The sequence below is a fragment of the Mauremys reevesii genome, linkage group 1 (genome assembly GCF_016161935.1).
Source record: "Mauremys reevesii isolate NIE-2019 linkage group 1, ASM1616193v1, whole genome shotgun sequence".
NCBI classification, from domain to species: domain Eukaryota; kingdom Metazoa; phylum Chordata; order Testudines; family Geoemydidae; genus Mauremys; species Mauremys reevesii.
Window position 1 is genome coordinate 342499370 of NC_052623.1, and position 13653 is coordinate 342513022.

The 13653-nt window shown below is 40.3% G+C and overlaps 1 protein-coding gene across 6 annotated transcripts in view; it reads right to left on the bottom strand.

The window, feature by feature from the left end:
- Positions 1-13653, bottom strand: part of LOC120394905 (semaphorin-3D) — a 191512-nt gene that overhangs the window by 37720 nt on the left and 140139 nt on the right. For all 6 annotated transcript variants that reach the window (XM_039519125.1, XM_039519126.1, XM_039519137.1 and 3 more), the window contains 3 exons: positions 8304-8418; positions 7837-7906; positions 5386-5530 (listed from right to left, as the gene is read on the bottom strand). In XM_039519125.1, the coding sequence (XP_039375059.1) occupies positions 5386-5530; positions 7837-7906; positions 8304-8418 (330 nt within the window). The remainder of the gene's footprint in view (positions 1-5385; positions 5531-7836; positions 7907-8303; positions 8419-13653) is intronic.

Genomic DNA, 13653 nt, shown 5'->3' on the forward strand with positions numbered 1-13653 from the left:
AGACCCCTAATGTTTGCATTTCCTGACATCTCTTGACTTTAAGGATGCACCTTTAACACTGCATTGATGTTGACTTTTTACATCAATTTTTTAAAAAATAAAATGTGGCTCTATGCATGTTTCAACCTAAGGACAAAGGGTAACAGTTCCAAAAGCACCCAAATCTCATTTTAAAAAATGACATCAGAATTTAGGCACCTAAGTTGCATTGAAAGTCAATGGGATTTGAGCTCCGAAGACCTAAGTCTCTTTTGAAAAATGGGATCGGGCTCCTAAACCATTTAGGATCTTTAAAAAAAAACATTACCCAAAAGTCTGTGTCTGATTGGCAGTGTGTGAAGTTCCAGCATTTATTCTGCATTTGGTATTCTAACCTGCCTGCCAACACCATCAGTGTATCTCTGTGTATAGAGACAGCACAAAATATGCAGGCGGGATCCGCAGGGAGATTTAGAAAGCAGAATTTTGCACTAACTTTGTTGACATGTCATGCAGGCCCACTGGCTAGGCACACATGGGGAGCAGCAAAACAGCAAGGTGGTCAAGGACCAACCTTTTCTTTTAAGAAAGAGAAATATTTTTTAAAAGGCTCAGATTCCCCTAGCTGATGCCTGATCCTAGATTGACCCAAAAGAAAAAAATAAATGTTAGTTCAGGTGGTGTTTGGAATCAGCTGCTCCTCTGTTCAAGGTTCCACTGCCTACCTCAAACATGCTGTATCACTTTTCCTGTTAATGCACTGGAATTGTGGATATTAAGGAATAAATTGAGAGAATTGCTTTTAGGTGGACTGGAATAAGAAGGATCCACTAAGTGACCCTGACTTTGCAGGTGGCACTGTAGAGCTCTCTGTAAAGCTTTGCAAGTGCAAAAGGCAACTAAGATTCACTGAGTTCAGAAAATCTGCTGTTAACTCAAAGATGATTCATATCAGGGAAAGCATATTAGTAAGGAGGTGGAAGAGGTTTCTTCAGGAAAACAACATAAAGTGAAATGTTTCACTTAATCGGGTAGCCCAATTACAGTGTGGAGATCAAAGGAGAGCTGAATTGGAGAAGTGAGGAATGCATTCCAACCTATAAAGATCAGGAGCAACAGAGAGATTAGCCTACAAATAATAAGTGACACCTGTGTAACCTCCATGTTTTATATACATGCTTATTACAGCAGGAAAGCCAACCAGAGAGCGGGCTGGTGGGAGTTTTTGGCAGAGAGTGTTGGCTTTGAAGGATGCTTCCCTTGGGATTCAGTCTAGTTAGAACGAGATGTACAGCACCCCCACTACCTGCATCTGCACTGAAACTGCAGAGGGGATAAGAGAGGTGAAATATGATCAGTGTTAGATGTTATGGTGAGGAACTCTACAGAAAAGTGAGAGAGACCCAGAGTAAGGAAGAGATCACATCTGAGAAGCTCATTTTAGTTTTAATCATTTTACAGTTTTTCAAAACATATAATGCTCCGAAAAACAAAGAACCCAGAAACCCAGGGTTTGTGAGGTGCTTAGATACTAGTGATTATAGCCATAACAGTAGACAGATTAAAAGACTTTCCCCCTAATTTAATCAAAATCCTGCTATTTTGCCTTCTACCTGACATCAGAACTGATTATAAATGCGAAAACCTCCAGAATACATTTTAATCAGAGTTTTTGGAGATTTAGTCCTGGTCTTCTTCTAATGTTAATGGTAATTTCCTGGGTAGTGTTTTCTAGTGACAACAGAAGTTATTCAATCTCAATTTTTAAGACGCAAAAGAAAATCAGAATGAGGTAAGCTTGTTTTTCAAATGGACCTCAATTTTAGATCTACCGGCTGTTATTTTGATTTGCCCCTTTCATCAGCTCCCAAATTCCAGCATACTGTATTTCAATTATTTCACCCTTGTTTAATTTCCATTATTTCCTGGAGGTTCCAATTAACACCACTTGGACAGTCATGGCCGAAAGAGGCATCACACACTGACCAAGCCTAGGAGTGTGGTGTATCAGGGGTTCTTAAACTAACACCAGAGGGCAGGCAAACAATGCCAGAAAGAAACTGAAGCAAACAAGGGTTCCTGCTGCTTCTATACAATTTAGCATTGTGGAGTCATGATATCATGGTCATGCTGAGAGTTTATCGCTAACACAAATTGCCACAGGAAGCATTTTGTCAAAATTTCAATATCAGCGGGGTCACAGCATATTTAGTGAGCAGCTTTATTTACTTAGGAGATAACGTTAGTTGAGTAGAATCTTAAATTAGGGTAACAGTCTCCAGCTTCTGTATAAATGCTTAAAGGAAGCCAGTGCATCTCTGGAAGCCCAACATCAAAGGGAATACATTTCACAGTGTATTCATTTTTAAGCAACCCATAACATATAACATAAGAAATATAATGAATCCAGGAAGAGCTCTGGACACCCTAATGGCACTTATGCAGATCTTTCCATTTTCCAAATACTAATTTATTCGGGGCAAAATTGTACCTATTTTGCAGAGCCCTGAGCAGTACTAAGCTACCCCACGCTAGAGGGACCACAGGTGACATTTGACCTTGAAGGGTAGTGACTCCAGCATCCAAGGAGCACTCAAAAGGTAACACACTTAAATCATGCAGCATACCTCACCTCCTATCCCCCGACATGCCTAGCTAGCTTTACTGGCTGGCATATGGGCAGGGAGGAATCATGGCTCCAACTACATCTCGTCCCCTCTTTTGGGTTCTGTACTACATGGTGGAGGGTCTTGGTATTAGTACTGTGCTCCCTTGATCAGAGGGGATGCAAATCTGCCCAGAATCTTATGTGGCAGTACAACACAAAGGAGAGGCTCCTCTTTCAGATCTGGATTCTGGCCCCTCTCCCCCAAAGTTTAAGACTATTCATATCCAGGCTTTTGGTTTAGCCTGTTACAAGATGGGAGCCTTTTCACTTAATTTTAATTTGGATTCTGATTCAGGTCATCATTATCATCAAGGCACCGCCAAAAGGGATGTAGTCTCCTTGCAGATCAAGCACCACTGGGATCAATCTCTAGCTAGGTCCTTAGGACAATCTGGCTGAATGTTCAGTCTATCTCCATCATTGGCCATCTCACTGCACCACCAAATCTTTTGGTGACTATGTGCTGAGCAGCAGCATTCCTTGGTAAACAGGCTTTGTAATTTGTTGGTCTTCCTCCTATTATGTACATACCAGAAAAGCCGACAAAATTGAACTTGTGCTGATGGAGATCCATTTGCTGGGTTTGGCTACAAATTTCCTTATTCCTGACTGTATCCTACCACTTAATATGGAGCTGAAATGGCCAAGAGTTTCTCTACCACTGAGGAAAAAATGCCCAATGAAAACTTGTGAAAGGGCCATTCCTGTATCCTGAGTGTTGGCGGAATATGTAAAATTAGTGCCTGGAATGTTCAAACTTTGTTCAAAACAGCTAAGCCGCTCTCGTCAAGCTGTTGAAAAGTCTGAATGTTGATATCTGTGCCTTATCTGAAGCATATTGCCCAGAACCAATGAAAAAAGAGTTGAGGACTATACAGTTTTGTTCTCATGCTGCCCTCAGGGGTTGCTCGAGCAGAATGGCTATTGTACTTTCACCCAATGCTCAAACAGGAACTGCAGCTGTGGCAGATAACCAATGAGCAATTTATCCTGACTGGGATACTAAATATTAAATCCCCAAATTTAAGAGATGTTCAGATCTGGGATTGTTCCATCTCAATAAAGACAAAAGATTCCAGTATTAAAAATATTAAATATAAATAGATATAATGTAAACATGTACTACTGTATAATTAAAGTACATTATTGTAACCACTTTGAGAGCACTTTCCCTACTCAACCCTTGTTCAAGAAAACTCTTACTGACGTCTACTGACAAAAGATTGAGTAAAGAGGCCCTTAGTATTTGACCCTAACTTTTTATGGAACCATTCTCTCATAGCTGTTATCAGGTGTTTAAAGGAAGTAGCTGCAGACTTACGGGAAGGGTTATGGAAAGTATCAGTTTATCTTTAAATCCTGCAACCTTTAAAATTCTTTCAGATGAAGACATCCAAAACAGTGCTACAGATCAGTGCTGACAGGATCACTGACACGCACACTTCCTTCCTTGTGAATCTCAGTTCAGGCATGTGATGGCTAATACACAGAAAAATTATCCTTCTATCAGTATTTATCTCAGATGTCTAATTACTATTGGTGACCGCAGATAGCTGAGAAAAGAAGTAGGGGGGGGGATAAAGGAGAAATGGGGGATGACAAGAACACATAGGAGTGAGAGATGGACTGAAAGGAAGAGCAAAAATTAGATAGTGGATTACTGCCCAAGATAGAGGCAACCTCAGGCCATAAAATATGTCCTAGCTTTATTCTGCCATATAATCAGTTTCTCACTGCAATGTGTGATTTTGTAGGATCATGGATAGGGAGGGAAAAGGCCCATAAGACAATCTCTATTAAGATGTGGACTACTCTATAAAGAAGTTTGAGAACTTCTGTTCTAGTGCTCCGTCCAGTCTATATTTATATGTCTCCATCTACACAGGACTTCCATTGCTCTCCTCTCATCCCCAGTGTGGAACTGGCACTCTTATCTACATGTGGTTAGGCTGGTCCACATTTTTCCAATTCAATATTTTATTTTATTTTTAAATGGGGAAAATTTGTCATAAAAATGATCCTTTTTTGATCAACTAGAGAGTAGGTCAACCTTTTTTTCAATATTTGAAATATTCATTAAAAATTATAAATTTTGAAATTTAAAAAGGGTGGTTTTTTTCCCTTCAATTTTCACCTTTTTTCCCCTCAGTGTCTAGTGGGTTACTACTGAGAAGTATTTCCTGATTTAAGCTTTACTTTTTCCTCCCATCAATCAGTTTTTCACCAGAATATCTTAAAATTTATGATATCTAATTACTTATGTTACTTTAAAACAACTTATATTAATGACAGAGTCAAAATCAATGGTCACAGCTAAGGGAATAGAATTTTATCAAAACGAAAGACTGTAAGATATAGCAAACCACAGAAACACAAGATTTAAACAAAATGTATCACCACCACCTAATAGTCATCAGAGAAAAGTACTCTGCTATTTATGAAGTGTTGATGTCTCAGAGAGGATCTCCACCTACACATGGAAATATAGTCAGGAGGAGCCCAGAATGGGAGAGACAATCAGGAAATAGACAGTCTGGGCACAATGTTATCTCAGAGAAACGGAAGAGTTATATATAAAAAGGGGTAGGTAGAAGTCTGAGCTGTCAACATGAGGGAAGGTTGAGAGGATAATTTAAAACATCCTGAAAGGAAAATACAAGTTACTCATTCAGAAAAATAAAATATGGGACAATGGTCATTGAGTAAAAATAGAAGTATATAATTAAAGAGACACTTACTGTACCAGGCCGGGGGTATGGGATACGTCCTTCGTATTGTACCCATCGATGATCCACACTTTCTTTATGAGCGTAAGGGCCATTGAAAACAGCTCTGATATCAGCCATGCTGTATACACAAACCGCAGAGCCCTTGAATACAGAGCTGAAAGAAATGAAGCATGTTTATAAGCACATTTTAAAATCTTCAATATAGGCCTGATCCAAAGCCCACTGAAGACAGTTAAAAGACTTCCCCTATTTTTGATGGACTTTGGATCAAGTCCTATACCTGAGAATTATTATAACTGAGGGTGGTGCTAATTATATACAGTATAGATTACTGCTTTGGCCTGAAAACTCATACTTAATATAACTGTGAATTAGAGTTTAAAACTTTGGTCTACTCAGGGGTGGCTCTAGGAATTTGGCCGCCCAAAGCACGGCGGCATGCCGCAGGGGGCGCGCTGCCGGTCCCGCGACTCCGGGGGACCTCTTGCAGACGTGCCTGCGGAGGGTGCGCTGGGAGGGCGGCAGGCGGCTCCGGCGGACCTTCCGCAGTCATGCCTGCGGGAGGTCCGCTGGTCCCGCGGCTCCGTGGAGCTCCCGCAGGCATGACTGCGGAAGGTCCGCTGGAGCCGCCTGCCGCCCTGCCGGCAAAATGCCGCCCCAAGCGCGCGCTTGGCTGGGGTCTGGAGCCAGCCCTGCGTCTACTGGAGAGTAGGTCTGTTAACCTTTTGGCCATCCTGAAAAAAACATCTTTTATCCTGGTGGGTGAAGGGATACAGAGATCTCTTATTCCTTATTATGATTAGGACTTTGGGGTGTGAATTTTAGAGACTGAAGGACAGCCCATTACATTCAGTTTGTATTTGACATTCTGTATTTTAAATCTTGTTCAGACAACTAGAGAATTAGAGAGGCATGTGGTAGGAGCATTGTAAACCAAAAATAAATAAATAAATAGTTGTGTGTCTTTTCTAACAAAGACGGTTGAATTATCTAACCAAAACCAAACCGTAGGCAAACGTGTTAATCTTACACTTTGTGTGACAAAATGGACATCCATTCACTTCTGTATAGCTTCAGTGGCTATGTAATCTTTAGGGCAAGATCCTGTAATTCAGTTCAATTTTTGTCAGTTTGTTTACTGAATTGTATGAAGGTTCCAGGAGGCTTTGTTGCACATGGCATGGATCCTATCAATATTATATTAATTCATACTGTTCCTATAGTTGACATTTACAGTGTCTTTCATCCTTTGCACACTGCACTGAGACCCCAGGGCCCTGAGTTCTACTCCTGGCTCTGCCACTAATCAGCTGTGTGACCTGGCACAAGTCAAGTCATTTCTCTGTGTCACTCTCCTGCCTTGACACCTCCCCCTTTGGTTGGTCTATTTAGATTATCAACTCTTCAGGACGAGGACTCGCTTACTATGCGAATGCTCTGCATCTAGCCCAAAGGCACCCTAATCTTGGTCAGGGCATGTATGTGCTACTGTAATACAAATCAATAATAAAGACTACTACAAACTGATACAGAAATTATATCTAGAATGACTACGTTCCATTCCATCTGCAGCAGGTAGATTACATTACACACAAAAACTACATTGAACATTATTAAGATGGAGAGTCAAATACTCAAAAGTTAAGATGCCAGAGGTAAAATTGCCAGTGCAAACTTAACTCGCCCCCTTGTGTGTATACATTATGATGCTAGCTCTGATCACACACTATTTTATCCACAGGACTTCTGCCTCATTCAGTTCACAGGATGCAGGGTGCTTACTTAATCAGCAGTTATTCAATATCTGGTTGTAACCTTATTGTTCAATGTGTGACCCCATTTACTGCACACTATTCAAACCATGCTCTGAAAACAGAATTATTAATTTCCTCATTGGATGTTCTATGATGTACATCACTATAATATTTGAGTACTACGCCAACATTAATTAATCTTCCAACCCCACTCCCCTCCTGTGAGGTGAAGGGGTATTATCTTATTATCATCCCCACCTATTATGCTGATGCGTTACTCTAAAGTGCTTTATTGCAAAAAGTGACCTACAACTGTATCACCTTGACATGTGATATTGTTTGACCTCACAAGATAATCAGGGTCTGGCAGCAGAGGAGAATGACTTTATTTCAATAGGAGCTGTTGGGTACTCTGTAAAGCTAATCTTTTTATTTTTTATTTTGAAATTCAACATCTTGAAGATTTTTGTGAAAAATTCACCTGTTTCTCAGTTGACTCTTTTTTAAACCAGGCACGTATTTAGATGCCTACATAAGGACTATGAAGCATAACTTTAGGCACACATTTTGGAAAATATTGGCCTAGGGGAATAGAGGTCAGTCCTGCAGGTCTTATTCCGGCAAGCTCCCTTTGACTTTAAGAGGTTTTTGCCTGAGTGAGGCCTTCAGGATTGGATTCCAGGGGCAAATGTGACCCTACACATACCTTGTAGTAGTGAAGACTCCATATACTAGAGGGTTTCTCTCATCTCTTGTGGAAAGTAAGAATATATCTTCTGTAATGGGAAAAGTTTCTTTTTATTAGACAGCCTATAAACATTTTCATATTTACCACCCTATCATTTGGAGCTTTGTAAACATTACATTAATCCGTACATTTGTTTGATTTTGAATTTTCTGTCCTGTGAATTGTGCTGAAGTTTTGATTTCTGCCATCTGCTGTATTCCACTTGGAATCAGCTGAACTTCTCCCCAAATGGGAAAAGCCAAGCAAAAATAACAGGCCATAATTCTGATCACATTTACACCAGCTGTATGCCAGGAGTAAAGTCAGTGGAGTTGCCCACAGTATAAAACTGGTGGGAGTGAGATCAAAACACTGTCCTGAGTTTCTGAAAATCCAAAACACAGAACAGATTACAGAACAAAATAGTAAAGCTCAGTTCAACTTACGTAGCTCATCAAAGTATGTGTCTGCCCCCTCAGGGCCAGGTATCGAGCACACTAGTCTTGCTTTCAGGAAAGTTGTCCACTTGTTTATTAGGCTCCGTTGACCTCCCATATCATTCTAATTTAAAAAATAAAGTTTTGCTTAATGACAAAATAAGACAATTTTACATAAGCATCTAAAATATCTGCTGATCCCCTTCTGAGCAGTGTTTTACAGGGCGTATTTCTAGTCCACCCTTTCTATATTTAAAGTAGAAAAGGGATTAATGGGAAATGTTTAACACAAACATACATCTCACAAGAAATGCTTAAGATTGCAGGTGCAGGAAGACCTGCTGTATTTAAGGTTGCAGAGTGGTTTTCTTTGTGACCTCATTTTTAGTTACTCATAGTCTTGGGACTTTCAACTTTGGGGCTGAAATTTGAATGGTTTGGTATTATCCCAATTGTGATTGTATTCTTTTACTCCTTGTGCTGAAAAAAGCCTACTTTGAACAAATAAACTAAAAAAAAAAAAAGAGATTACTATACCCCCCTTTTTACAGTTTATTTGGTCAAACTAGCCATTTTTCAGTACAAAGAAAGTAAAAGAATACATTTTCCCCCATTATACAAAAATCTGTTTGCGAAGTTTCTTTGAACAACTCCACAGCTGAAATGCCCAAAGCCACACCCCTCCCAGCCATGTAGTCTCTTCTTGTCAAGAGACAGTCATTCTGGAATCAATGGTTCTCTAGGCATTTTTTTACATCCAGAATAATGGTGCAGATCATTTGGGCAGAGGTCCCAAAGACAAATTGCTGTACCTACCAATGGTTCTACAAACATACATACTCTATTTGTTATGTGTACACAGTTCACAGGGAGGTTTGTGGGAGGGCAAAATTTGATCAAATTACTATATCCTAAGTTCTTGGTGAAGTAGTCCCCTAAATTCCATTCTAGATAATTTCCCCTGAGCTACCCTTATAGCACTAACAAACAATGCTCAAAGGTTAGGAATTGTCTAATGTATCAAGTATAAAACAAATGGGATATCATGACCAAAACTGTTTCTGAAATATTAATATGCTTAACACAATGTACTCATGAGTTGTCAAAAAATGAAAAAAAGAAGTTGATTCTGGAATGAAGTTTTAAATTTGTAAGGAGTCGACTGTAAACACTTAGTGACTGGATGATAACTATTACAGACATCCAGGAGCATGGTCTTAAATGTCAAAGTTCACTTTACAAGGAGTTGCTTTTCTCCAGTAATGCATTCTCAGCCGACTAACTGTTGACTTCTCTTTTTTCCGTATTTGTTCCTTTTAAATATTTTTAGCTCAGTTTCTAAATTTTTTTGTAATTATTGCCTTTTGAATCAAAGTTCTTACAAGAACTGTCACCTCTCTGCTTATTTTTCTAAAGTCCTTCACAGCCCGCAGGTTTGCATCTAGCCAACAGATTTATTATACAGGTGTCAAAATTAGCAGCCTTACGTGACTAGTAAAGTATGCTCTGTACATGTGTGTTCTGTTTGGAGGTGCAACAGCTGAGCATTCTGGCACAAGCAACCAAACATACCTAAACAGTAAATAGCTCTGAGCTTTTCATGCATCTGGCCATTCTGTTCACCTAAATTACATCTATCTTTTCCACCAGAGTACCCTTATTAGCTCACTAGTTGATGCTGCACATTTTCAAAAGACTACAAGTAGTTTCTAAATGTCTTTCTGGGATTTGGAGTGATATTGGGGAAGCAGGGGGATGTCTGAAAGGATGAGAGAAGAATCTAGAGACATTCCGCTGCAACTACAGACCGGAAATTCTGTAAACGTCGTTCATAATCCTCAAGTCCGATCAGGCAAAGCTCTTAAACACCAACTTAATGTTAAACACATTAGCAGTCCCATTCAGTTCCTAAAGTTAAGCATATGCTTAAGTACTTTGATCGGTGCCTCAGCAAGCAGCTGAACCTATGTTACACATTGCCAATAATTTTTTATTTCACATATTGAAACAAGGAGGAAAGTCAGCATCTTGTGACCTGCCAGCTCTACCTGGACTACCAATCAAGTGCTCTATAAAGGAACCACAGAGTGAAAATTTCTACTACAGAAATTACAAATGGAAAATCCATTCCGCTCATAACATCCTCTGTCCTTCAGCAGCAGCTTCTATCCTTCCAGGCACCTCTGGGTGAAAGAGACAGTGACACACAAAGAGTAAGGCACAGGGGAAACATGGGGGAATGGTTGTTTTTTTAAAACATTGGTATCTCTAGCGAACACTCAGCTCTACATCTCTCTTCCATCACACCTGAATGATGCAGTTTCTTTGCTTTTCTAAAGCCTGCTCTGATAGCTTTCTAGAGGAGATTGAGCTGAAAAAGAAAAAGTAAATATGGGGGTGTCAATTGAAAGGGGGCAGGAATTGACAAATGTTGTAACTGCTCTATTTACTGGTGGGATGAGCCCAGCCTATGCCAAGAAGTAGTCACCATCTAGGAGTAATTTTGGACACCTCCCTGCTCTTGGATTCTCAGGTAACACAGTAGCTACTACTGCTTTCGATATCTGGGCTTAGCTGTGTAAGCAAAGCCTTTGCTCCGGGATGCAGACTTCACCACCACACTTCTAACTACTTCAGCCCTTGCAATTTGCTTGGAAATTTCAGCTACAACAGAACATGCTTATCTATCTGCTGATGGGAGTGCACTGGCATGAGCACAATAGTGCCCTGTGAACCACATAAGTTTCCCATTTCAATTCATTGCATTGGTTCTGACCTGGGCCTAATCTGGGAATGCGTTACCTTAGAACATACCTCTTTTCCTATTCAATCACTACAACATTTGGGACATTTTTGCTGACAGTCAGTCCCTAGATTCTCCTGAGTGGGGACTGAAGGTAGGGAGCTTTTGGTGTAGGATCCCCAGTCCATCATGGCATCTTTTAGGCCTATAGAGTCCTGTCTATAGCACATTTGGCCAAACATCTTCTTGAAGCTTCAGTGACACATGGAAGGGGGGCTATTTTATTCTGTTTGTCTTTCGTGGATGGTTTGATTTAATATTTCACTGCACTTAATCATTGTCAGGCAAGGTCGGCCCACAACATTTTGGCACCTGAGGCAGGGAGCTCAAATGATGCCCCAATACCCCCTCGCTTAGGCCAAAACTTTGAAAGGTCTCAATTCTATCTTCTTCCTGTTCTACTCCTCTCATGGTACTGCTCTGCTATCTACCCCAATAAAGGAGAACTAACATCTTAAAATGCCTTGTTCAAAAATTTTAAGTAACACTTAACTTTCAAACGTCTTAACAGCAAATGTAACTTTTCTTGTCTTCATAGTAAACACTGGCATTTTTATCTGTTTGAATAATCAAAGTGGTGCTTTCTGTGCCTTCTTGGTTGCAAAGATTTGAACTACTTCCTAAAGGTCCACAGTCTGGGCCAGCTCATGCTCTATTGAGATGGTTGCAAGGCTGACCAGCCTCTCCTGTGTCATTGTGGAGTGTAGATGTGTTTTTATTAACTTCAGCTTGGAGAAGCTGCGTTCTCCACTGGCAACTATTACAGGAAGTGTTAGAAGTATGCGCAGAGCAACAAAAGCATTTGGAAAGAGGGTGGTCATCTTATTTGTGCACATATATTCCAGAACAGCCTTTGGAGTTGATCCTGCTGAAATGTATCTTGAAAGGGCTTTCAGTTCATCACCTAAATCACTTGCATCAATATCACGCATGTCATCATGTGTCAACACTGTCTCTAGTGCCCTGCATTGCTGGTGTAGGTCTTCTTCAGGTATAGCGAGGAGTTTTGGAATTCATACTATATCCCAAATATAGTTTTGTGTTCCTTGAGCTGCACAAAATGTTTTTCAACTGACTGTATTGCACAATCTAAGCACCTGGTTAAAGAATTCAACTTTGAATTGTTGTTTGGGGTCTCTTATGGGATTATCCTGTGCCTCGTAATGAAAATTTCTTCTTCTTCAGTGACTCTTGTATTCTTGAATGGGTGGGAAAATAGCTTCAGTGTGAAGTTCCTCTGCGAACTTCTGTGCACTCTTCAGAACGTTTTGAAATCCCTCATCTGACCAGTAAGACTGTAGGTATGACTTTGCTTTGTCCAGTTGTTCCATTGCTCCAGATATATCAAGATCAACACCTTAGAGTTTCTTGCTTACAACATTTATTTCAAACAGTATGTCATGCCACAACACTAAGCCACACAGAAATTTGAAGTTATGTATGTTTCTGGTGATTCCATTTCCCTCTGCCACTGTTCTCCCACGAACAGTTCCTGTCATAGCATTATCCTCCATAATGGCAACTATGGCATCATCTATCTTCCCAATTTGGTATTTGATAAGCTTTATTGCCTCCACTCAACTTTCCCATCATGTGGCACTCAGTGGTTTCAGTGTCAGAGAGGATGTTCCCAGATGTTGCTTCAAAATTTGCCATCGATGAGCTGATGCAGACAAAAATACATAGATGCTTTGAATTACATTAAAAAATTCAGCAGCATCACTAGAAGCTGATGCTGCATCACTGGCCACCAAGTTCAATGAATGAGAACTGCATGGGACAAAAAAAGCTCCAGGATTTAACTCTTGGATCCGTGTCTGCACTTCTCTGTTCTTTCCTCTCGTGTTGGCACCATTATTGTAGCCCTGACCTCTCATGTCAGCTATCGCAATTCCCATATCTTCCAGCTTTTCAAGAAGCACATTTGTCATACCAGCTCCTGTTGTATTATCAATGTCAATAAATACTAGAGAATGCTCTCTGACAGTCACCATTGCAGGGACAGTTTCACTAGGCTCTGTTGTTGTTACAAAACACACCATTAAAGTCATTTGTTCAGTATGGCTGATGTCAGGTGTGCAGTCCAGAATAACAGAGTAATATCTTGCTGACTTCAGATCTGCCACAATCTTCTGTTTGACTTTTGCTGCCAGTAACTGTATGATCTCATTTTGAATTGTTTTTCCACGGTAGTGGTGTGTGTACATTTCTTGGGTGGTGACTCTTCTAGATGCTTCTGGAGTACAGCATCAAACTCAGCCATCAGTTTCACAATTTTAAGGAAGTTTCCATTGTTTGGCACATACAGCTGATCTGAAGTGCCACACAGTGCTAGGCTTTGGGTAGCAAGCATTCTCACAATGGCAATGAGCCTTTTCAGAACATTTTGCCAGTAAAGAGACTCTAATGCAATCTTCTCTTGATGCTGATCATCTATGGCGGCTTTTAACCTTAGTCCCATCTCAAACTCTTTCCACCTATGGAATGCTCTCTGGTGATTTGCTGCCTTCTCATGGCATGCCAGATTTCTAGCCAGATTTCTACAGTCCTTTGTTC